At 44.3% G+C, this 25041-nt stretch overlaps 1 protein-coding gene across 1 annotated transcript in view; it reads right to left on the reverse strand.

Annotated features, from left to right (window-relative positions):
* Positions 1–2141: 2141 nt before the first annotated feature.
* Positions 2142–25041, reverse strand: part of ATRN (attractin) — a 151665-nt gene continuing 128765 nt past the window's right edge. The window contains exons 27-29 of the mRNA XM_071753147.1: positions 20399–20506; positions 8673–8787; positions 2142–7515 (exon numbers count right to left, since the gene is read on the reverse strand). Coding sequence (XP_071609248.1) covers positions 7391–7515; positions 8673–8787; positions 20399–20506 — 348 coding nt within the window. The 3' untranslated portion in view covers positions 2142–7390. The remainder of the gene's footprint in view (positions 7516–8672; positions 8788–20398; positions 20507–25041) is intronic.

Raw genomic sequence — 25041 nt, forward strand, 5'->3', positions numbered from 1 at the left:
TGGGTGGAGGGAGCTCAAAGTCATTTGTGGAGTTGAGGTTGCAGGTCTGAAAATGCAGCCCCTGTCCTCAGCCTTCAAGTGCTGTCCCAGGCCAGGTCCTGGGGGTTCCCCATGGTCTGGGGATGCTTCCAAATGAAGTGAGGAAAATCCAGAGCAATCCTTGCCCTCCAGGGAAGAAGCAGAGGGGTGGGATGGGCAGACACCTGGAGCAGAATTTTAAGAAAAAAAAAAAAAAAAAAAAAAAACACCAAAAAAAAAAACCCCAAAAAAACCCACACACACAAAAAAAAAACCAAACAAAAAACCCCCATCCCAAAACCTACCTGACTTTTTCCTGTTTATTTCACCCTTTTTGCCAATATTTAATGCCAATCCTCCCTCCAAGCCTTGGTCACCAATCCAGCTCTGCAAGGCTAGGGCTGGATTTTGAGCAGTCCTTTGGGATGGAGGGACCCCAATTCCATTCCAATTCTCCCCCCCAAACACAGGTTAATTTTTTTAAAACCCTTGTGAAAAGTCAGGAATTTTTTTCAGATGCAGTTTCACCTCTGTTGATTTCTGTGAACAACAGAATCTATTTTATTTTTATTTTTTAAGCCTCTTGATAAACCACCAAAGCCACAGAAGCTGCTTGGAAATGTGAAGGACCAAGGGAGAGAAAGGGAGACAATTTTTTTTTTTTAGGAATCACTCCATCCCTGGGGGCTTTCATAAGCACAAAAAAGAACCAAGGGAAAAAAAAAAAAAAAAAAGGGAAAAAAAAAAAAAGAAAAAAAGGGAAAAAACCCAGAAAAACTTTCTGTATCCAACAAACTATTTTTTTTTTGGCTGCTCAGCTCCATTCCCAGGGGTTTGGCAGACCTGGAAGCCTGTGGAATATTGTGGAGGTACCAAGATCCTATGGTTGGTGGGCAGGGTGGAGCAATAACCCCACGGGGAGGAGGAGGAGGAGGAGGGGGATGCTCAAGGCCCTGTGTGTCTGCACTTTGGGGGGATTTGTTTGGGATTTTGCCTCTCCTGCTGGGGTGTCACCTGTGCTTCTCTCTTCTGTACATGTCAATATCCAAACATATCCATGAATAAAGCACACGTGCATTTTCCTCACCCTCTTGTCCCTGTCCTTGTTGATGCCATGGCTGGGAACTGCTCCTGTGCCATAAGGGCAGCTGGAAAAAAATAAGGGAGGGGGTGGATGTGGATTTTTTTTAGGTGGGGTGGTGGGAAAGTCGTGGGATGGGGTCAGATGCCTTGTATTTAGTTGGAAAGACAGCTTGGATCTGCTGCTGAGCAAGGAGGAGAGGGAGCTGGGGAAAAAACAACTCTGCTGGGATGGGGAGAGATCAGAGACCCCCAGGAAAGGGAGCTGGGAGTCCCCAGGGTGCTTGTGCTGCAAGTGGGGTGAGGGGTGCAAAGATTTGGGAGGGATTTGGGGAAGATTTTGGGCAACAAAGATGATCCGAGGGCTGGAGCAGCTCTGGAGCCAGGGGGAGAGAGATGGGGTTGGAGAAAGCTCCAGGGAGACCTTGGAGAACCTGAAGGGCTCCAGGGAAGCTGGGAAAGGGCTTTGGACAAGGGACTGGAGGGATGGGATGAGGGGAATGGATTTAAATTGACAGAGGGGAGATTGGGGAGAGATTTTAGGAGGAAATTCTTTGAGGGTGCTGAGCCCCTGGTTGCCCCCAGAAGCTGTGGCTGCCTCATCCCTGGAATTCTGAAGCCCAGGTTGGATGGGGCTTGGAGGTGGTGGGGAGGTGGGAATTGGGAAGGGATGAGCTTAAAGCTGGCATCTGGTGGTTTGCTTCCTCCCAGATTTGGTCCCTGGGATGGGGTGAAGCCAACCTGTTAAGGTAGGAAAAAAATACCTTGAGATCCATCACCACCACCACAGCAGGACTCACCCTCACCCCAGGCAGGTGTCTAAAACATCCCAGGTGATTTCTTCCTCCTGTTTTAAGAAAAAAAAAAAAGAAAAAAAAAAAAAAGAAAAAAAAAGAAAAGAAAAGAAAAAGAAAAAAAAAAAAAAGAAAAAAAAAGAAAAGAAAAGAAAAAGAAAAAAAAAGGAAAAAAAAAAAAAAAAAAGAAAAAAAAGCAAGCAAAAAAAAACCAACCCATTTAGAAGAAAAAGCAGGGAGGGAAAAACGTTAACCAGATCATCTACTTTTTATTTCAGAGGAAAGATTTGCATTATTTACTTTTATTTATATACATGTACTTCACATTTGTATTTAAAACGCACAGACCTCCCAGTAAGTTCCTCGTTCCTGCTTTAAATTAGCTGTTATTTTACAATACAAAAAATTATACCAAAAAACTGCAGTCCTAAATGTGTGTATGTATAACACCCACAACCCCCAGCGATGAAATACTTTACAATACCTGCCTGTATTTACATATGAATGCAATAAATGCTAAATTATACATATTCACAAACGAAGCTCGAGCCTGAATACAGGTAAGGATCAGAAATAACAACAGAAAGAAAAAAAAAATAATAAACCCAGAATACAATTCATTCAAGGATCTTCAAGAACATTTATTGTGCACAGATTTTGGAGTAATAGAAAACTCTGATTTTATTTTCTTTTTGCTTTTAAAAATAATAATAGTAATGGACTGACATGTTACACTCCTCCACAATTTTTTTTTTCCTTTTTTTTTTTTAATCCTGGTGAGGTTTGTGGAAGTCAATGAAAAATGTGGATGAAGTGGCTAAAGAACCATAGTACCTGGAAGATGCAGAAAAATGTGTGTAGTGTTGGAACTAAGGAATCAGCTGCACAAAACCTGCACCCATGAAGAAGCAGAAAGAGAAAACCTCAGTTTGCTGCCCTATTCCTAGCATGGGAAGCTCACCTAGCTCTGACCAGAAAGTGTGAATTGAACTAAAATTGCCAACAATGTGGCCAAAACCGAGCAACATCTTCCCCTCCCTTCCCTTTGCTCCATCACCATCTTCCAGGAGCATCTCCCGTTGAAGAAGGCCCCAAAAACCCACCCCCTCCTCCTTCCCTTTCCCCTGTGGGATTCCCAAAATGAAGATAAAAAAGTGGAAAAGGTGTCCAGAGCTTACTGGGAGCTGGCTGGATGAGCTGGAGTCGCTCCTTGGGTCTGTTCCTTCCTTCCTGGCAAACTCCCCAAAAATCCCTGTTTGCAGGAAAAAGGGTTTGATGGGTTCAGAGGGGCAGCAGATGCTCTGTCCCCACCTCGGGGTCCCACAGGAAAGCAAAAGGTGGGGAGAGGTAAGGATGGAGGATTCAGCCTCATCTTTCCAGGACTGGGCTCTCAGCACCTGATGGGATGAGCCTGAAGTTTTATCTTGGCCTCTTGGGTCCTTTCACCCAAAGCTCCCATCAGCATCCTCAGGGCCAAGCAAGCTGTGCTGCCATTTCCCAACCAGACTACAAACCCAATCTCTGTGTATTTTGGTAAAATTCTGAGAAAATGATGTTTCTGAACCATGGTTAGAACACAAACGATGCCTCAGAGTCACCCCAGGGCCTGTCATGTTTTTATGGTGCCACATCATCCCCTTTTGGTACATTCTGAGCTAGGACTTTACACCAATCACAAGCATTACAGATGCACAGATTTTGGCTCTTTCCATATAAATTGGTTTTAGCCCAAGGAGAGGGGAAAGGAGTCAGATGGGTCCCAATAATCTCCTCATATGCAACATCCTGACCCATTCCATGGCAGGGTCTCCTGTCACTCATGCTACAGGTCAGAAAAAATCCTGGGCTAAAAAAAAAATATAAAGAATGGAAAAGGGTGAGAAAAAAAAAAAAAGAATGGAAAAGGGTGAGAAAAAAAAAAAAAGAATTGAAAAGGGTGAGCAAAAAAGAAAAAAGAAAAAAAAAATTTATTTAGAGATCCAATGGCGCTGTTGCTTTCTGGAATAAAAGGGCTCCAACATTTCTATTTTTTTAATAGATTTTTTGGTTTTTAAAGGCTAACAAACTTTCTGAGGGCTGAGACCTGGAGTGCTGAATTTCAGCACTGGGAAATAGTGATTTAGAATGGAAATCACTGGCAGAATGTTAATGGTAGAGGCTCAAACTGCTGACTTAATCCTCCAAGTAACGACCACTTCAAGTACATTTATTACCTGCCTTCAAGTGTTGGGGTTTTTTTTACCACTTTCAAATGGAAGAGCTGTATTTTCCTTCGCTTAAACATTTAAGTGAAATGCATTTGAATACATAAAAGGCAAGTTCTGCCTCCCTGCTTTATACTGCAAGATATCACGACTATAATTTGATGGTTCTTTAAAGCTCTGGAAAGTTATCTAATACTCATCATCAGATGAAGAAGATATTAAGACAAAACTCATACATCATTTTAAAATGCATCAAAAATACATTCAATATTTTTCTGGTTTATGTACACTTTAAATCTCTCAGTGTTCTGCACGCCACTGTATAGGTATGTACAAGTGCAAAATCTGTGTTATTTTTCATTTATTTACAGATTCTCCCATGAAATAAAGTTGTTTTTCCCCCCCACACACCTCCAGAAGAAATAAACCCACAAATCTTTCACTTTTGGTACTGGCCTGGTGATAAACCACTGGCAATTCTTCTTCCCCCCCATCCATTCCCACCCTGGTCTCTATTTTACCTTTAAGCTGGGATGAAACTGCTGGCAGCAGAGATGTATGAGAGTTCTCTTTTTCCCTCATCAATATGGAGAGTTACATCCTCAAGGAGCTGTTTCAGTGTATTTATATAAATCAAGTCCCATTCCTCTATTTACATTGGTTTGGTTCTCCTAAACCTCCAAGTTTGATCAGTTTTGCTCATTTTTCCAAGATCTGACACCTAACTTGGTGCCCACACTGCTGAGCAGACTCCACCATAAGCTTGTGAGATGAGACAAGCTTGAAAAAAACACAAAACCCAAACCCCACATTTATATTTTTTTACCCATTTAGACTGATCACCCCTCCAGGTCTATTACTCCAAGAGAAATTTCTGTTCAGAAAAACCAAAGCAACAACTTGAAGCTGAACAAGGAGACTTCAGCACTTCCTCAGTTTGGGCTGGCAATTCTCCCAAAAAAACTCTGGCAGAGGCAAGAAGACCTCTCTGAACATAAGGATGTGCAGCACAACTGGAAGGATGGGATAAGAGGGAAAGGATTTGGGTCCAGCCTGATTTCTGTAGCTCAGGTTAGCCCTGGGCACACAGGAAACATTTTTCCAGGAGATGAAGCTGTCTGAGGGAAATGGTGCATCAGTTAAACCTTAAATTGCCTAAATCCCTTCACACTAAAAGACAAAGCTCACCCCTTTCCCTCCCAGAATTTCTTTCCCCATTTTAGGCTTTGAATTAAAAACAGATGCATTTTTTTTTAAATGTATATCAACACACATACCTACAAATATATGTAAAAAATGCATTTTTCCCCACAGTATTTTCTTTTCCTGCAGTCCTGTTGTATTTGCTAAGTGACCCATTGAACCAAAATGATAAATCCTCCTGGTTTTTAACCCAGCAGGCTGTGCCCCCCCCACTGCTGTCCAGACACAAGCAGCACTTCAGGGTGTGATGTCCCCCTGCTCCCAAGAGCTTCTTCAAAATACAAAACACCAAAAAACTGAGTGGCTGACATGCCATCCATCACCAAAATGTGCACAAAAGGAAAAAGAAAAGAAAAAAAAGAAAAGGAAAAAAAAAAAGATGCAGTTGGCTTGGGTTTCATTTTGGAAAAAGGTGCTACCTGGCCAGGAGTTTTCCATCACTCCCCTTGGTTTGTTACTTCTCCATTTCATCATCACAAAGTGACCTCCTCGGGGACTCAGTGACCTGAATGAAACCACATTTACTGTGATTAAGCAGCAATTAGGCCCCTCGTTTGCTACCTTCCCCATAAACTCAATTTTAGGTGGCCCTGGCATGTTCCAGAATCCAGGGAGCCATCGGGCACCATCAGGCAGAGGTTGATTGATGGGTGAAGTCCAACCCTGAACCTCAAAGCATAATCCCAACTAGTTAAGCTACTTCAGATGGTTTGATATCATCCCCCAAAAGCCAAACCTTCTCCTTGCTGCTTGCAAGTCCCTTCCTTCAACCAACAAGCCACCTTCTGCAGCATCTGAGTCCAAGCCCAATGGGAAACAGCAGTAACTGATCATGTAAAATTCAAACCTGTGGCCAAACAAGGCTGCTCTGCTTGTTTTGGGGTTTTTTATTTTTTTATTTGAAGTTCTTTTTCTCCTTCATTCTCAAATGATCTGGCACCTGGAATATTGCTTCTGACACCCTGTAAGGAGATGGAGCAAACCTTACTGCAGAGGAGCAAAGCCTCTGAGCCCTGGGCACAGCTCAGCTCTCACTCAGAGGAATGGAAGGAGGAAAAGGGGAGGGAAAGAGGCCAAATGGGCAGAGAAAATCAGAAATAGAATATATCTGAACTGGAAAACAAACCTCTTCTATTAAAAAGCCCCGGTGAAAACGGGAGTTTTCTTATGAGATGCAGAAACTCTGCTTTCCCTCCGGATATTTCCACCTGGGTGAGTGGTTTGTTGGCCAGGAAAATGCCATTTTTTCCCTGACTGCATGTGATATATTACAAAGAACACAGACTGCCTTGGGTGAGTCTCTATGTGTGCATACATATACTCAAAAGGAACATAACCATGTTAAAAAGAAACAGATGCAGCAGTCTCCTCACTCCCTAGATCTGTTCAAGTCTAGGCACTTGTGTGTGGTGTACTCCAAGCAGGTTAAGACTGTGTAAACACCTAGTCCTTCAAAACCAACACTCAGCTTCTCCAGGTATTGCATCCACCTTGCAAAACCACCCCAGCTTTTGCATTCCTGGTGCTGTGGATCATGCTGACTGTATCTGGAAGAGAGTTCCCCTTAAGGAACGAGGAAATAAACACAGGTTATTCAATGAAAACAAAGGATGGAGATGCTTTCAAGATTAATAGTAGTGTTTATGTGTTGAGAGCTGACACCTGTAAACACTGCATCTTTTTTTCTCTTTGTACAGTTTGATAACCACATGAACTACAAAGCACTTTCCATGTAGAAACCTGAGTGTCATTCATATTGGACTGCTGTTCTATTTACACTGACCATGGATGGAGGCAATCAGATGTTACTGGACCTGCAAGAAAATTATTTTACTTTTAAACTTGAAGTAAACAAAGGAGCAATCTGAAGCCACGTGTCAGTAAAACTTAAGTGGAGCAGTTGTCAAAGAAAGCCAACTAGCACGCAGATGAGAGAAAAAGTTGGGTTCAAGGAAGTTGTGTTTTTTTCCCGAGCGCTTCCAGTCTCTTGTGACACAACTTGGAAAGCCTTCTCCTCCTCCTCCTCCTCCTCCTAGGTATTCCTTTTCCCCTTTTGTTTTAAAACCCTAAACAGTTTCTGATGTCCATGCATCAAATACAGGTTCCTGGCTGTGCAGGGGGCTGTTGTTTCCGATTTCGTATTGCACCCGATTTCTCTTTGTAGGCAATTGGCATCTGTTGTGAAATGTCCACCAGTGCACTGGCCACTGCAAGACCTGAGACCACAAAAGAAAATAAGCCAAGGAACAAAAGAGTCACAGAAAGAAATCCTCCCCCCAGCCCCCAGCTGAGAAAAAACCCCTCCGAGCCACAAAACGGGGATCTTTTTTTTTGAGCTCTTCTTAAAAAAAAGCAAACTAGGGAAGCATTTTGGTTTTAGAGCTTGAACTCTAGTGGCTGCTCTGAAATAAGCTTTTAAATATGTGTTTGATTGAAAGCCACTGCAGGAGAAAGAGCTGAGAATGAGAAGTGTGGGTATTAATGGATGTGAAACCCATAACACTGGGGGGAGATTCCAGCAGATGTGCTGGAATAAATCCTGAAAGCATCTGGAGGCTTCACCAAGCTTTGCAGACACCCACCACCTCTGCAACCTCTTCCTGGCAGATCCACCCAAGAGCCACTCTTGGCCCTTTGGGATTGAGCTCATAGATCCCACAACCAAACCATCCCAACTCAGCCCCAGCTCTCTCAAGATCCTCTGCTTTACTTGGCTCATTTGCCACTGGAGGAACCCCAGTTAAATCCCAAACTGGCCAGGAGATGAGATCTCTGTGCCCTGCAAGCAGGTTTCAGTGAGAAGGGGCTGGGAACAAGGGAATTTTAAGCTGGATGCAGAAAACTTTTCTGCCCAAAGCTGCTAAGAGAAGAGCATGGATGCTCTGAAAGGACTTGATGTCTCTTTACAAAAGGAGCTGGGAATGGAGAGGGAACAGGCAGGGAGGCAAGTTACTTCCTAAGTAACTACTGCAAAGCCATCTGTGCCAGAGCCTCCTTTTCCCCAGCCAAAAGTTCAAGTGTAATCCAAATATTAAATATTCATCCATCAACTGACCCAAGAAATCAAAGAGAAACCTCAGGCAGGAGGCTCGCAGAGCTTAAAATAACCCGAGCTCAGCCTCAGCAGCTGCAGGGGTACAGCAGTCATAGGATCACAAAATGGTTTGGGTTGGAAGGGACCTTCAAGATCACCAAAATCCAACCCTCCTACCATGGGCAGGGAACCTCCCACCAGCCCCATCCAACCTGGGCATGGGTGCAACGATCCCGCAGTGAGTGCAGGATGGAGCCTGGAGCTACAGGAGGACTCTGTAAAGTTGGGGAAGGTGCAGAGAGGGAACACCAAGCCAGCAGAGCCAAGGTTGGTCCTCACCTGACTGTCCTGGTGGTGGTATCCCCCCCAGCCCTCGTGGCAACCTCACGAACACGGAGAGAACAGCAGCTTTGTTCCCAAAGCAGGGCTCCAGCGCGATCGGCTTCGGTACGGTCTGCAGGGAGGGCAAAGCAGAGAATAACCAATGTCAGACAGTGTGTGGAACACTCTCCTCTTCTTCAGCACTTACCCGTGCTAGGGTGAGTGATTTCACACCCCCTCAGCATCATTATGGGATGGCACAGCAGTCTGATGAAGTCTGTGGAAGTCTGTGCCTGGGAGTACAAGAAAGTGCTGCTTCTTGTTCTCCACCAAAAAAAAAAAAAAGAGCTGAGAAACACTGAGAAGCATTCTTTTCCCTGCTCTGCTCAGTGCTTTCTGATTTCTTGTTTAGCACGGACAAATTCTAGCCTGGTATTAATGGAATAATTATTGCTTTTTCCATTAGGCAGCAAATTGTACGACTGTACTGAAATGTTGAGCAGGAACTCAATACAACGTCAGGGCCCCTACAAAGCAAACAGGAGTCAAACAATGCTACTGAATTACTGCTGCTCAATAAAAAAAAAAAAAAGGAAGGAAAAAAAATGACAGCAAGCAAAATGAAACTTAAAACTGTTTTCATCCTTCATGTTTACTGTAATGATTGCACAACACTTTGTTAGTCTGCACCAGGCAGATAAATTCCTATTCTCCAGGCTGCAAGGACGAAAGCTGCCTGCTTTATGGCTGCAGATTTCTTCATCTTCTCCCCACCCCCAGTAAAGGGATCAAACTCAAAATAATGTTTTTCCCACAAGGCAACCAAGCATCCCCTGGTGCTGCATCCCCCGGGCAACTCAATTACCAGAAGTAACGGGGGGAGCATGGGGAAGGCAACTGCAGAACTACAGTCCCTGGAGTCCCCAGCACCAAGTCTGGTTGTGATCTTGGAGAGAGCCAAGGACCTCACGTATCCACTGGTGATTCCACTGCTCTACCACCAGAAACTTCTTTCTAACCTCAGTTTTTTCCCACCTGATTCAGCCAGCCTTAAGCCTCTCCCTGGGCTTTACCTTATTGTACACCTTAGCCTTTGGTTGGCTCATCTGCAGCCCTCCCAAGAGTCCCTCCCTGCACCTCACCTGCTGCTGTGGACCATGGTTGACCTGAGAAGTATTTTTTTTTTAAATGGTATTAAACCCACCTTGACTCTCCTGCACAGGGCAAGAGGCAAAGGAAGGGAAAAAGTTCATTATAGAGCTCTGAGTCCCAGAGCTGAAGGGACACGGAGGGTAATTCATCATCTCAGCCCCGAGCAGCACCCTTTCTCCTCTTCTGCCCTTTCCAACTAATGAGTGTGCAGCAGAAACTCTCATTATGAGTCCCTGTGGGCACGACCTTTCCCTTCCCGTTGGATTTTTCATTTTATTTGTTCCTCAAGGTCATCCATATTCCTCCTTTCTGCTCTCCTGATCCCATTCTGAGCCACGAGGAGCTCCTGCCACAGGTGTCACCGGTGCTGAAAGAGCCCTGACCAAGCAGCCCTGTCCCCTGCTGAGTGACAGCAGGCCCTGGCCATGCTGACACCAAATATTTGGTGTTATTTCACAGGGGTGAATCAGACCCTCATGCTACAGTGGATTTTTTCATCCATCAGGGAGAGCTGGGGGCAGAGAAAATGCCTCTGAGCCTCCTTCCTCCCCTTCCCCTGCTCAGAAAAGCTGAGCTATTTCACCAGATGGGGAATTTTGTCTCTCTTAAGGGTGCAAAGCAAGGAAGTTTTCTTTCTCTAATGATACATCAGGTGGTTGCAAAGCTAATTTGGAAGGAATATACTGAGCACCAGATCACCTGGCTGCAGCCAATCTCCAGATTAAATCAAAAAAAGGGGCAGAAATGCTCCATCCAAACCCAATGGTTGATCCTCAGGCAAGCTGCAGCTCAGCCCAGCAAAACCCAGCAGCAGGGACGGGGTGCTGGGAATTTATTTTTGACAGCACCAGTCCAAGCACCTCCTTTTGAATCTCTCCTCTTTTAGTTTAAACCATCCCCTCTTGTCTTATCACTACAGAATCTGCTAAAAAGTCTGTCCCCAGCTTTCTCACAGGCTCCCCTGAAGTACTGAAAGGCCACAGGGAGGTCTCCCCTTTCTCTCTTCCAGGCTGAACAAGCCCAAGCTGCTTTTCTGCAAGAGGTTTTGGAGTGGATTTGGGAGCCAGGGATCAGGTCATTCGAAGTGCTCCTGCTTCAGTCTGCCAGGTGCCTTTTAATGGCCCACTTAATAGAAACAAGGAAACCATAAACCCACAGATCTTTAAGCTTTGTAACACCTTTCATCAGATGGTTAAACCCAGCCTCTGCCAGAGACTTGCATTTTGGAGTGTTTTGATAAACCCCTGGTTGAATTATAGAAGCAATTCCTTTTTATCGACGGCTTAATGGCACCATAAAGTAGACATTATTCAAATCTATGCAAATCAGGTGCATCCCTCAGACGTTTGGCACACGATGCCTGCTCTGTGTGGTGCCTGAGCAGCAGAATTCCACATCAGGGGTAGGGAACAGAGGAGCCCAGCTGCTGGACAGGGTGGATGAAAAACAGAATTAATGGGATAAAGACCTCACCATTGGTGATGGAGCCACCCAACAGCCCACCAGACACCAGCCCATGGCAAAAGATGCTTGAACCCAGGCAACAGGCAGAGCAGCAGCAAGGAAAGCACAGCCAGAAGAATCTCTGCCTTCTGGATGCAACCAGGACTGAGGTCAGGTTGCAACCTGGATGGTCTGTCCATCAGAAACCCTGCCCTAAAGCTACTCCTTGTCCTCAAAGAAACACTGTGAGGGAGCTGGACTGACAGCTTGGAATAGAAGCTTTCAGGTTGGAAAAGACCCTGAGGATCATTGGGTCCAACCACCATCCCTGCTCTACAAAATTCTCCCCTAAACCACATCCCCCAGCACTACATCTAAACACCTCTTAAACACATCCAGGGATGGTGACTCAGCCACCTCCCTGAGCAACCCATCCCAGTGTCTGACCACTGGAAAGATTTTTTTCCTAATGCCCAGCCTAAACTTACCCTGGTGCAGCTTCCCACAGCCTGAACCTCTTCTCTCTGATGGCCTTTGACTGCTCACCCACATCAGCAAAGCTGCTGTCAATGGGGAAGGCAGGAAAAAAACCCAAACCCAACAAATCCACATTGTGCAAGTATCAACCAATGTCAAAAAAACCCCCCAAAAACCTCAGCAAAAGACATCTCAGGGTGGTGGTCAGAGCTAAACAGGCTTTGCTGGGCAATCTGAAGGGTGAGGAAGGGGCACAGGAAGCTCTATCCCACATTCTGGGTTAGGCTGTGCTTGGAAACAGCAGCAAAACTTTTTTTTTTTTGATGAAAAGATAAAGTTAGAGGTATTTTACCAAGCAGTGACACAGCCCCATTGTTCCAGGAGGCAATGATACCTGTTCTCAACTACTTTTCCATAGATGACTTCACTCCCAAACCCAGCAATATAAAACCAAGCCAGTTGTGTATGAGTTTTGATATGTACTTAATGTTTAAATAATTACAGAATTTAAAAGCAGTGAGAGACCTATTTGGTCACCTAATTCTGTCTTCTCCAGCAGGATTTTCTAACCAACCAGAGCATTTTCCAAGACTTTATCTGTTTTTTGGGTTTTTTTTTTTAGGAGACCCAGGTGTGGAGAGCACCACCAGCTCCCTTGGGAGACAATTTCACAGCCAAGTGCTTCCCACAATCAAGTTGCAGGGTGTGATGTTCAACCTAAACATTTCCTTTTTTATGTCATCTCATTATTTCTATTTACGCTGCTTATATTCGACAAATTCTAAAGGTTAATAATGTGTCACATAAAACTAACTGCTAGAACAATAAATACTCTGTGTCATTTCAAAAACACAGCAATTTTCTTTCAGTTCAGCCAGCATTCTGCCTTTCAAAACATATATGAAAAATTAATATTGTAGATTTTTTTTTTTTCCCTTAACAAGAAAACGTAGTTCTACGGTTTGATCAAATAACTCTTACAGGGTTTTCAATTTTCAGGAAGGAAATTAAAATAAAGCAAAAAATCTTACGGTGGGGAAGAGGAACATTACTGAAACAGCTCAACTTTTATTCCACTGCTTCAGATGATTTCACTCAGTACAAAAAGGGTCAAAATCCATTTGCAAGTTTTTAAATTGTGTCATTAAAAGCTGACTGAACATTTGTAAAATAAGTTACAAGCTGTTTTCTAGAAAAAATGGAGCATTAAGTTTTAAAAATAATATTCTTGGGGTATTCTGTGTGTCCTCCAAGATAAGATGAATGAACTTCCAGCAGTAATTTGCATTCAATGAGTATAGATTAAAAATTTACATTTACCTTGTCCCAGTTATCTCCCTTGGAAGTGACACAGGGGCTGGGGAATGAATTGCTCACAACTCATCCCCACCACTGGGTTCCTGCATGTGAAGAATTAAATAAAAACCCCACTGAAGCCCTGAGATGAATGCTGACCCTCTGAAACTGCAACCACAGCTCTCAGCACCCTGAATTCCCAAGAAATGGGAGCACACCCCCCCCCCCAGCTTGATGGGGCACCCAGTCTGCTCCCACTGCCCTTAACAACTGCTTTCTGGTTTCCAGTGCCCACTGTCAACCCAGCCAAAACACAAACTTCTTCCCAGTGAAGGAGAGGATTTGGCTGGGCAAGTTTGCATCTCAAAAGCAGTCACCCTGAAATGACAAAATCTCCTGTCACAGCTGCAAGCCCTGCTGCCAACCTCAGCTGATGCTCAGCCTTGGTTTTCTACTCCCTCCTGATGCCCCAGGGAGAAGATGGGATGGGTGAGACCATGGGTATCAATTCCAGGCAATATATATATATAGATATATATCCAACTGTGGATATTTATTTTGATTTTATCTGGGTGAAGAGGCAGGATTTTTCTGGTTCTTTTCAACCACTTGGATGGTTTTCACAAGTACAAAGTTCCAAAGAAATAAGAGAGTTGGATGAAGGCTGCAAACACAAGTCACACGAGACAACTTCTTGGCATAAAGGAATGCAAACAGGTCCCTGAGAATGTTTTTGAGAAGCTGCTGATGTTATTAACACCTTAATCAGAAGAGACACTGGTTTGCACCAGAGGAGACAAAAAAGAGCTCAGAAAAACCTTCTCCTGGGGGAAGCTTTACACTCCTTTCTCCCCTTCAGCAAATTCCTCTTTATCAGCTAAAATCAGGGTAAATCCTGCTGATTAATACACTTTCAAATCTAAAACTAGTTAAATCACAATTATCAGCTAAATCTACCCTAAACACAAGGCAGCCTTAACAGATGCCTCTGCTGATCTCATCATAACCCCCTTCCAAGCACTTATATTCCATATTTATGGAAGTGACAAAAGCTTCTTCTCCCCCCAGCATCCAAGTCCCTTAATTTTGCAACAGAATTCAAACCAAGACACTTGGCACTAGTTAACTGGAAAGAATTAATTAGGTGAAGGTTTAATCAGGTGTTCTTGTTGGTGCTGTGGCAGAAGGGATCACAGCCAGGCAATTCTCCTATAGCTTATCCCTTTTACACACCCCAGCTCCCTTCTTACCACTGGCAACTCCACCACCCACTTTTCCCTGGCTTAGAAAATGGTCCAGCATAAGGAGAATTAACAGGAAACTTAAAGTACAAGCTGGGATGTCTCTTTTTGTTGTCTGCCCCTTGTCAGGCTGATGCAAGGGGAGGCTCCTGCCATCCCCTCACCTGCACATCCCAGCTCTGAAGAGTGGAAGAGGAGGAGACAGCTCCACACACACTGAAGTGCTTTGAATGCCAGGGAAAAAAAGCTCCCAGAGCCAGCAAATGTTAGAAATAATGCATTAGAAATTAAACTGCATTTCCAAAGGCAAGCTAACAAGGCTGAGACAGGTCAGGAGAAACCCAACCAGCCTGCGTGTGAGCTGGTTCCAGCAGCTGCCACACCAGATTAAGATTCCTCAGTTCATGTTTCCCATCCCCCTCAATTTCATTCCCTTCTTCCCACTTTTATCCTTGAAAGGAGAATGAATGATTCTCTCTTTCAGCTTATTTATACCAGCCTTAAAAAAAATCCCCTTAAACTGCTGTGTCCCATCCCAAAGCATCCTGAGAGCTTGGACATTCTGACTTAAGATTGATTTTATATGTGACAGCTCAGCTCTGCAATCCACCTGTGAGACCCCAACTCAAGAACTGTGCCCAGTTCTGGTGTCCCCACCATGAGAAGGACACAGATCTGTTGGAAGGAGTCCAGAGGAGGTCACAAAGATGATCCAGGGGCTGGAGAACCTCTGCTAGGAGGCTGAAGGAGCTGGGATTGCTCAGCCTGGAGAAGAGAAGACTCCAGGGAAACCTTAGAGCTGCCTCCCAATCCCTGAAGGAACCTACAGGAAGGATGGAGAGGGACTTTTCATCAGTGTCCAGTGATAGCACAAGGGGAAATGGTTTCAAACTGCAGGAGAAGAGGTTTAGAGTGGATATGAGGAAGAAATGAGACTCTGGAACAGATTGCCCAGAGAAGCTGTGGCTGCCCCATCCCTGGAGGTGTTCAAGGACAGGCTGGATGGGGCTTGGAGCAACCTCTGGATGAGAGATTGGAGGAGATGATCTCTAAGGTTCCCTTCCCACCTCAGCCATTCCAGGATTCTGTGATTTCAGATCTGTTCCAGCTCAGTGGCACAGCCAAGTGGGACACTTTGTCCTTGTTTTAAGTGAAGTGGGTCAGGAAAGGGTCCCAGGAGCTGGTCCCTCAGCAAATCTGATGGACTAATAATGGCTCAATGTGAAGCAAGGAGGATATGAGTCACCAAGAGTCACAACCAGAACAGGATGACAGCTCTAAAAACAGTCAGCTCCTTGGCCTTTGCTTGTTCTTATCACATGGAACAGCCCAAGATAAGCTGAAAATGAAGTGGCTCTGTAGAAGTGTTGGAGCTGGATGCTGCTGCATCTCAAACCATCCCTCCCTGCAGCTTCCCCATCACAGGGCTCCTCTCTGCTCATTCCTGAGGGTCACAACTTCACTGCCAGGTGAAAGGAAAGGCACCAGGGCACTGCTCAGATGCCAAGTACAAGGAGACTGAAAATCTAAATCTCTGCTATCCCTTGCCCACTCCTGAATCAGCCCAGCCCTCCATCTCTCTGCTTCTGGAACAGATGGGACCTTCTGGCAGTCTTTAAACCACTCGACAGCACTTTCTTCCCCAACACAGCAAACTAATTACTGGAGCAAGATGCTATTTTCCATCAATTCTTTGCTATTTTTAAGGAATCAGCCAGCCTGGGGAGCTGATGCCTGAATCAGGATTTCCAGTGAAGTTATTCTGCCCTCAGAAGCCTAACACAGCAGAATCAGATGTGCACGGGGAAGGTACAGAATGTGCTAGAGGAACTTCACAAGGATTTTGCTCACCAAATACTTCTCCCACTCCCTTTTAGCAACCAGAGATGTGGACAGGCTGTTGACCAAAGATGCCAAAATAACCAGCCCTTAGCATGGGCTTCACATGTTGGATCCCTGAACACAGCTGCTTGATGGACCAGGCAAATGCTCCCTTTTAAAAGATTGTTCTTCAAATCCTCTTAAGGCTTCCAAGCCAATTATTTTTTCTGACTTCAGGATAAATTTTGCTAATGCAACAGTTTTCTTGTTGATCCTGTAGGTGTTTTGCTCAAGCCAAGTGTTTCCTTGCCATGCTGTGTAGGTGTTTTTCCCAAGACCCTGCAGAAGTGTTAACTTCATGCCTAACCAGCTTCAAGATACCTGGCAATTCTTGACAAAATTACAATATGATAAACTTTCCAAACTCTTTCAGGAAAGCAGAAAAAAAATCACTGCCAGACTGCAAAACTCAAGATAAATTAGATAACAAGACCTAAAAAAAACTGAGTTACAGTAATACCAGTTTAGACACTTGGATGAATCCCAGATACCCAGGGATGTTAAATACATTTAGAGAAAAAAAAAAAATAAAATTGACAGGCAGCACCTCAGAACACCCAAAAAGCTGCAGAGAAAAGCCAATGGATTTTGTAATAACTAAGCAAATTTAGCAGTGGATTTGTGATCCACTGGGTATTTGTTGAGTGGGAAACAAAGCAAAGCAGCCAGTTACGTGTTGCCTAGCTGCAGACTGTAACATGAATAGTTTCCCTGCAGGTAAATCACTTTCTATTACTTCTAAGTACCCCAGGAAAAATACTAATTGAAAACATGGTTCTAATACTGTCCAGCTGGAAAACATTAACTTAGGATGGAACTAGCTTGACACTGGCTGCCAACTGGCTATGCACAATGGAAAAGGAAATTAATCTCTTGCAGACAACATGTTCCCTTTTCCACTTCTCCTTTGTAACCCTCAAATAAACTCGTGAGGGACCAAAGGCTTTGATTCACTCAGGGAAAGAAAACCATCAGTGCATTTATGATAACACAAGCCTGGATTAAAGTCTTGCATTAAAAAGGAGGCTGGCAAATTTTGACACAGTGGAGAGAACTGGAGAAGGGTTTACAGTCCAGCAATTCAACTTCTTTCTTGGCTAATAGTTAAAAAGAAGACAAAACACAAGGAAAAATTCCCCTTTTCTGTATGGAAGCATCCCATCTTCCTGCAGCTGCCTCCTGCTAAGAGCTTTTCTCCCATGCAGGTGCAAAAGGGGTAAGAAGAAAACCCAAAGTTGGCCCTGTAGATATCCAGACTGCTTTTCCACTTCTGTTTGAATTGGTGGATATGCAGCATCCAACAGCTCAGCCTGTCTCAGAAGAATCATTCCCCAACTTGCTCACCACCCACAAGCAACCTGAACCCCTCCTCTCCACATGGCTTCCACTTTGCTGAAACACTCCAGGCTTTTATCCATACTTCCATGACCTAAACAAAATTTCCAAGATGCTAAAAAACCCATATAAACCCCCCCCAATGTCATGACTGCCCTTGCCACAGAAAAGCATCCTCATTCTGCACCCTGATCACCCAGCAGATGAAGTCACCTGCTGGGAAAACCCCCCATGTCCACCTTCCCCACTTGCCTTCAGGTTTTTGTCCACAGTTTGCTGAATTTCCCTGAATCAGATCATTTCTTTTATGCTCCAAGTGGATTAAGAAACATTTGGATGAGCTGTCAGCACAGAGGGCAACAAGCAGTTGGTAACAATTTTGGGGTCTGAAAAGGGACATCTGTCCACAGCCTTTATTTATGCTTTAAACTGGTTTCTCCATCCATTCCTGAGGAACCCAAGGAGGTCAGACAAGTGAGATAAGGAAGTTGACAGCATAGATGGGAAACAAGGAGGCTCAGCTGCAAAGTGAGAGAAAGATGAAATCCTGTCTGTGGAAGCACTTGAAAAGAGAAGAGTTCAACATTCCTGAAACCACAGAAGACACTGAGAAGAAAGGGAAAAGCAGAGAGGAGAACATGAACAAAGCTCCAGTGGAAAAGGCAGAAGCACTGCCAGCTGAACATGAGGAGAACTGAAACACTTGTCAGAACAGAAAAGACTCAAAGAGGAGTCTTGACTGTCTCCTCTTGACTTTCTGAGGGGAGACAAACTTCTCAGACCAAAAAGTTTGGGACAGCTTTGTGCTGGGCTGATCCTGCAGGAGAGGTGTGCTCAGCTCAGTTATTTCCAGAAAATGGAAAGAAGGGAAGGGAAAGGCTCTCAGACAGACAGACTCCAACCCCAAAATGTCATCAGCCAGGCTACAGCCTCACAAATCCACCTCCAGCCTGATGGGAATATCCACACAAATCCCATGGAATCTTGGATGAAGCAATGAGGAAAAGGCTTATTTTAATTTGGTGAGTGACAGCCTCAGCTAACAAGCAGAGATTTCCAAATCTTGGTGAGCTATTAGCAGCTAATGCCTTCCAGTGCCTACCATTCTCCTCACAAAAGTACAGAAATTATAAAAACTTCAGAAAAACTGAATGACCTGGGGTAAAATAAAAGTCAGTGGGAAGCAGAACTACTCAGAGCTTCCAAGGATTGGTTCCAGAGAGAGGTCAGTTTAGTGCCTTGCCACACAATTACCCCAAATTACTGAGTGCCTTTGCAAATTTTCCTCTGTTTTTATTATGCTCCAAGGTACAGCTCTGCAAAACAGGGACAATAATCCCTGACTTCAGAGAAAGGTCATGACTGGTCCTCAAGAAAGATGGAGAGGAACTTTTGACAAGGGTATGGAGTGAGAAGATGAGCTGAGAGAGGAAGATTGAGATGAAATCTTAGGATGAAATTCCTTACTCTGAGGGTGGTGAGACCCTGGCCCAGGCTTCCCAGAGAAGCTGGGCAACTGGAACTGGATGATTTTTAAGGTCCTTTCCAGCACACACCAGTCTGTGAGTCTAAGAAGCACTCACATGTGAGGCAGTCCCAGGAATCATTCATGCTGGGGGCGAAAGGTTTGGACAGAACACAGGAAATAAGCAGAAAAATACTGAAACTAAGACAATATAACAAAAAGCTTCTATGCAGCATCCAGCCAGGGCACAGTGCAGGACATTATTAAGGTGGAAAAAGTTTTACAGCTTGCAGGATATACAATTTTCACACATTCCTAAGGAAGAGCTAAAGCTATACAGGCAACCTGAATTCTGTCTCTCCTTCATCCTAAGGCCAAGACTTAGAATTACAGAATGAGAGAATCTGATGAGTTAGAAAGGACTCACCAGGAGCCTGGAGCCCAATTCTTGTCCCCCAAAAATCACACCATGTGCCTGAGAGCATCCTTCAAATGATTCTTGAACTCAGGCAGGCTTGGTGCTGTGACCACTTCCCTGGGAGCCTATTCCAACTTCCCTCTGGGTGCAAAATTTTTCCTGGTATCTACCTTGAATCTAATTACTCAGCAAATAAAAGTTCCAGGGTCAGATTGTTTTCATGTGCTTTGCAAGAATTAAAATCCACACATCTTTTAATAGAAAGGCAGACCTGGCTTTCTTGTCACAGAAATGGAAGGTGAGAAACTTAGTGCCTTGGTTAATGAGAAAAACTTCCAAAAAGCTGAACTTGAAACAAAATAAAAAAACCCAGCCAGCTTAGACAGGCACCAAAAATAAGCAGTGTTCTCAGGTTCTTGATGTTTTTTTCTCTTTGCAGACAAGTCTGCTAGTCAAAGCACCACATCAAAAAAATCTTTTAATTCATTAGTCTCCTTTTAGATATCCTTTCCCTAAAATTACAATGTGTTGCACCCAAGAATGTGCCAGCCTGGTGTAAGACAACGATTTTTCCCACACTATTTGTGCACCACAAGATGTATTTGAATATATATCTACAACCAGAACACCATGAACACTCTTACAGTGCACACCCAGTGATATTCCTGTTTGCTTGGGGATACCCCAGGGCTCTACTTGCAGCCCCCAGCTCTATTTCCAGCCAAACGTTTCGCTGCGGAAAGCTTAAAAAGGCATAAAAACTACCATGACACACACTAAATCTCATCCCCTACAAACCCCTAACCACTAGCATGACACACACTAACTCAAAGCCCCTACAAAGTCTAACTTTTAGCCAAACCAGCCCCATATTCCTAGCAGGAGGGATAAAAAGAAACACCAAGGCTAGCGGCGGGCTCCCCCGGACTTACGGTTTCTTGCAGCTCTCTAACCAAGAGAGGATTTGGGGCTTACTGCTTTGCCCAGGGTTCATGATTTATTGTGGTGAGGACCATCCTAAAGCCCCAGCTCTCACCTTGATGCTTCCCCCAATGAGATCTGGTGGCTCTTCATCTGTTTCTAAGGCAACGTTGATGGAGGCGAAGGGGCGGCTGGCCATCTGCTGCATCTCACGGAGCAGTTGCTGAGATCATAAACACAAAGGTATTATTATCACATTGTTCCAACACAACAATAGGAAAAAAAAACCACCCCCCAAACCCCATGCACCCAAGCTGTTTTTACCCAACGTGAAGGGAGATAAAGGAACACTGAAAAACAACCTCCTGGTGTTTCAACAGGCTTAAGGGGAGCGACAGCTAATTGTAAATATTCCCATTACTATAACTTAACAAGTGATTGCAAGTAAAGATACACTGCAGAGGCTTGTCTGGACTCATTGGTGAGGGAAAACACATCTCCTTAAGTCACCATAAAGCAGTTATTTAAATTTTAAACAGTGATGCCCTGGTTGTTTGTCATCACCTGTCTGGGGCATGACAGGGCTCTATAGGATTTGTGGCAACCATTTAAAAATTAAACTACCAGCACTATGTAACTACTGTAAGAAAGAATTGAATGTTTTTTTATAACATCAGAAGCAAAACGCTGCCACTGAATCATCTTCTTTATTGTTTGTTTCCTTTTGGAAGGCAGCAAATGTATCAAATGGCAAGCATGGCCTTGTTGCAATATGTTTTATTAAACCAGAAAACATTTCCCTGGGTAAATCTCTGCAAGCCTTCATGACACAAAACTCTTAAGCACTTTTTAAACATTGTGATGCAGCTCCCTTTCTATAACACCCCAAAAACCAGACCCTTCCTATAATGCTTGGGCTGTAAACAGCATTTCAACTTGAACACTCATCTCACAGCCTCTAAGTGGATGCAGGAGCCACAACCCTAATTCCCAGAAGCAATGGGTCTGACATTCCTCACTGCCCCTGCTTAATAAAGGAAACAGCCTATATTTTGTGGAGCTTGTAAGAACACAGCAGCCTTACCCTAAAACCCAGCAACTTGCTGCAGGCAGCTTTACACACCCCACATCACCCCTCAACCACACCAATATTAGTTAATTCTCTTTTTTAAGCCTGATTAAGGCATCACCAAATGCCCTCTGTACTTCCCACCATGACCACCAGCATTTCCCCATTCCTTGTGGCAAATCTGACAATTCCCAGCTCTATCTCACCATCTACAGCACTCAAAAACTGCTAAAAATCTGCTTAAAAACTGCTAAAAACCCCACCACTAAATGCCTGGTGCCCTGAACAAGCCCCGTCCAGCACGGCAGAAAAGATGCTGCTACTCTCCAGTGTGCAACTTTTTTGGAAAAAAACTATTAAACATCATCAGTTTCTTGAATTCACAAATTCAGTCTTCTCTTTGCCAAGCTATCTCCTCGTTTTAGGCTTTTTTTGTGTGCAGAAAGCTGGAAGAAAGCTCTGCAATTTGGGGTTCAGGCAAAGGGGCAGGAAGGTAACAATGAGGTGGATGAAACTAAGCATGGGGAGGGGGATGGAAGACTGAATGGTCCTTAGTCTAATTAAAAACCATAAAAAATTGCATTTCTATAAAAGTAAAGAGGTGAAGGTTTACTTAATCTCTGGGGGAAAAAAAAAAGGGGGAAGGAGGGGAATTTTGGAGCAGATTGTAGATACTGCCACATAGCAAAAAAGCCAAAGAATTCACAGAAATGGGAGGATTTGCAACCAAACCTGTGTGGAACTCACACTCGAAGACCAGGAGAAGGCCAGGAGGAGTTTTTGAGTATTTAAAGCACACCAGCAGATTGCAGACTACAGCAAGTGTGAAACAGATTGCTGGGTTGTTGTTCTTGCAATTGTCCCCTTCAGCTATCATAAAGTGCTTTGTTTCATGGCTATAAAATCAGAGAACAAGCTGTCCTGATGAAGATGTCCAAGAGACTTAGGAACTAAAAGCTATTAGCTCCTCGAAGGAAGCTGAGTTTATCAAAGAAAATGGGCAATTTGGCACCATGACTCCTACTGAAGTCAAGAAGAGCATCAAGAAATAAAAGCCCTGAGTGCCACAACATGAGCAGTGGGAAAAGAGATGCTGACAGCAACCTTTGTGTTTTCTGAACTGGCCAAGAAAAGCCCTGGCCTTTGAGGTTGTCCCCAAACCAGTTGATTCCCAGTATAACCAAGTGAAGGTCTGAGCTGCAACCAAAGCAGCAAATGCTTAAAGGAGAAAGTGCTTTTCCTAACATCAGCTTCTGGTGTAGTACAAGGCATGTTACAAAACCAATTCCCTTCCCAAAATTAAGAATAAATTTGAGAAATAATAGCTGTGTAACTAGAATGTCACTCTCTCCCCCAAGGCAGGCACCGTGCATGGTTAAGCTGCACACCTATGTATCCTTTGATATTTGTTTGCTGTGTCAAAATTTTAATTAAAATCTTATATTACGTTGTAAAGGAGAAATTGTGGCATTGCCCTGGCCAAGACATTGAGCACATCATTAGGAATCAGCAGAAGTCAACATCAAGGTACCCTAGAACCTGGCTTAGTGATTTGCTTTCTGAGAATTAAAGTAATGAACCTCAAGACACTTTCATGCAAACCTTTGGCTTCCAGATCACACAATTAGTAGGACAAGCTGAGAAAATTTTATATCACTTAGGTCTGAAAAGCCCCTTAAAGAAAAAAAATGTTTGACAGGCTTACACTAAAACCCATCTAAAAAGCAGGTAGTGGAGCAGAGCACTGCCCTTCAATATTTAAGTAACTGCAAACTGAGAACCTGCACACCTCCCATTTGCATTGATTTTCTTTTTTTTCCTTCCTTCTCAGGAGAAAAATCCCTTCCAAACAATAAGTTAAAACAGCTACAGAATGGGAAGTGTTAGACCGAGACCTGAAGGATTTGGTGCAACCCTGACAAGAAACAAACCAACTCAACAGCTCTGTGCTGGAGGACAAAACCAGCACAGAGGATGGGGGTGACCAGATCTGCTCATCTGATGGCACCCAGGACTAGAGGTCCAGGTCCAGGAGGGCACAGTGCAGAAATCACAGAATCCCATGGGTTGGAAGGGACCTTCAAGCTCACCTGGGCATGGGCAGGGACACCTCCCACCACCTCCAAGCCCCATCCAACCTTCAACACTGCCAGGGATGGGGCAGCCACAGCTTCTGGGGGCACCCTCACACCAAAGATCTACCCTAAATCTCCCCTTTTTCACTTTGAAACCCTTCCCCCTCATCCCATCCCTCCAGGATGTCCCCAGTCCCTCCCCAGCTTTCCTGCAGCCCCTTCAGGCACTGGAAGGTGCTCTGAGGTCTCCCTGGAGCCTTCTCTTCTCCAGGCTGAACACCCCTAACTCTCTGACCCTATTTCCAGGCAGAGCTGCTCCAGCCCTAAGATCATCTCCATGGCCTCCTCTGGACTTGTTCCAACAGCTCCATGCAACGTTCCAAACCAGTGATTCTTTAAATCCCTACAAGTTGAGTAATGGATAATCCAAAATGAATAGTGTGCTACTGATGGGAGAAAAACTGCCAGAGGAATTGAGGAAAAACCTTGCCATACAGTAGCACAGGCTCTCACACAAAAGAAAAACAGCTAGTCAGGTTACCAGGTTAATTGACTAATATAACCTATGCTGTGTTTTCTGACAAGAAAAGCCTCAACATTTTATTCAGGATAATAAAGCAGTCACCAGGCTCTGCATAACCACTCTGCTCCCATCCATCTCCATCACTGCCCCCTGTGGAGTCTCTTTTATGAGCACAGGGCTTGGGCTCTGATATTTTCAGCCACGAAAGGCTGCTGATTTTTCCAGAACACCACATGTTTTCAATTTTATTTACTCCTTTTTAAATAATGGCTTTAAAAAAAAAAAAAAAAAAAAAAAAAAAGCCAAGCAAACCAGCTCTCTAGAACTTGCAATGAACTCAAGTTTTAACACAAATATTTTGTTGTATTTTGAGTCTGACTCCTCCCTGGCTCCAACCCCTTTCCAGGGAGTTGTGGAGAGCCAGAAGGTCTCCTCTCAGCCTCCTTTTTTCCAGGCTGAACACTCCCAGGTCCCTCAGCTGCTCCTGGGCAGATTTGTGCTCCAGACCCTTCATTGCCCTTCTCTGGACACACTCCAGAACCTCAGCTTCTGAAGTCCAGAACCTAAAGGTCTCACTGCACACCATGCCAAGGGGCAGAAAATTGTCCCAGCAAACTTCTCAGCTCTCACTTGGCCACTTGCTAAGTCACAGCAACTCTGCTGAGCTCAGAGGATGGAGAACACTTCTGTCCTTCTAAAACAAACTGGGCAGACTGGTTGCACTGGCATTCAAGGCATTTTGAGCTTGTTCCTGCACATCTTCCATCCCTCTAGGGGATTTTAATTTTAATTCAAAATATTAAAAAAAAAAAATTAAATTTCATTTCATTTGAATGCAGGAGGTGGATCATCCCTTTTGGGCACACACAAACTATCAGCTCCCTGTGTCTAGGCACTGCTGCATAACTCAGAGAACCTTTTCTGGAGAATTTGTCCCTGGAATGACATCTGCCCCAGGGTGGGAAGGGGACAGCATTTTCCTGGGGTTTCCAAGGGCCTCTGGAGAAGTTTTGCTTCCCAGGGGTGGCAGCACCAGGAGGTGGCCAGGTAGCCATGGCATGTCTGCTAATGCCATCTGTGCACACAAATAT

Source organism: Heliangelus exortis, chromosome 10 (assembly GCF_036169615.1).
Source record: "Heliangelus exortis chromosome 10, bHelExo1.hap1, whole genome shotgun sequence".
Taxonomy (NCBI): Eukaryota; Metazoa; Chordata; class Aves; order Apodiformes; family Trochilidae; genus Heliangelus; species Heliangelus exortis.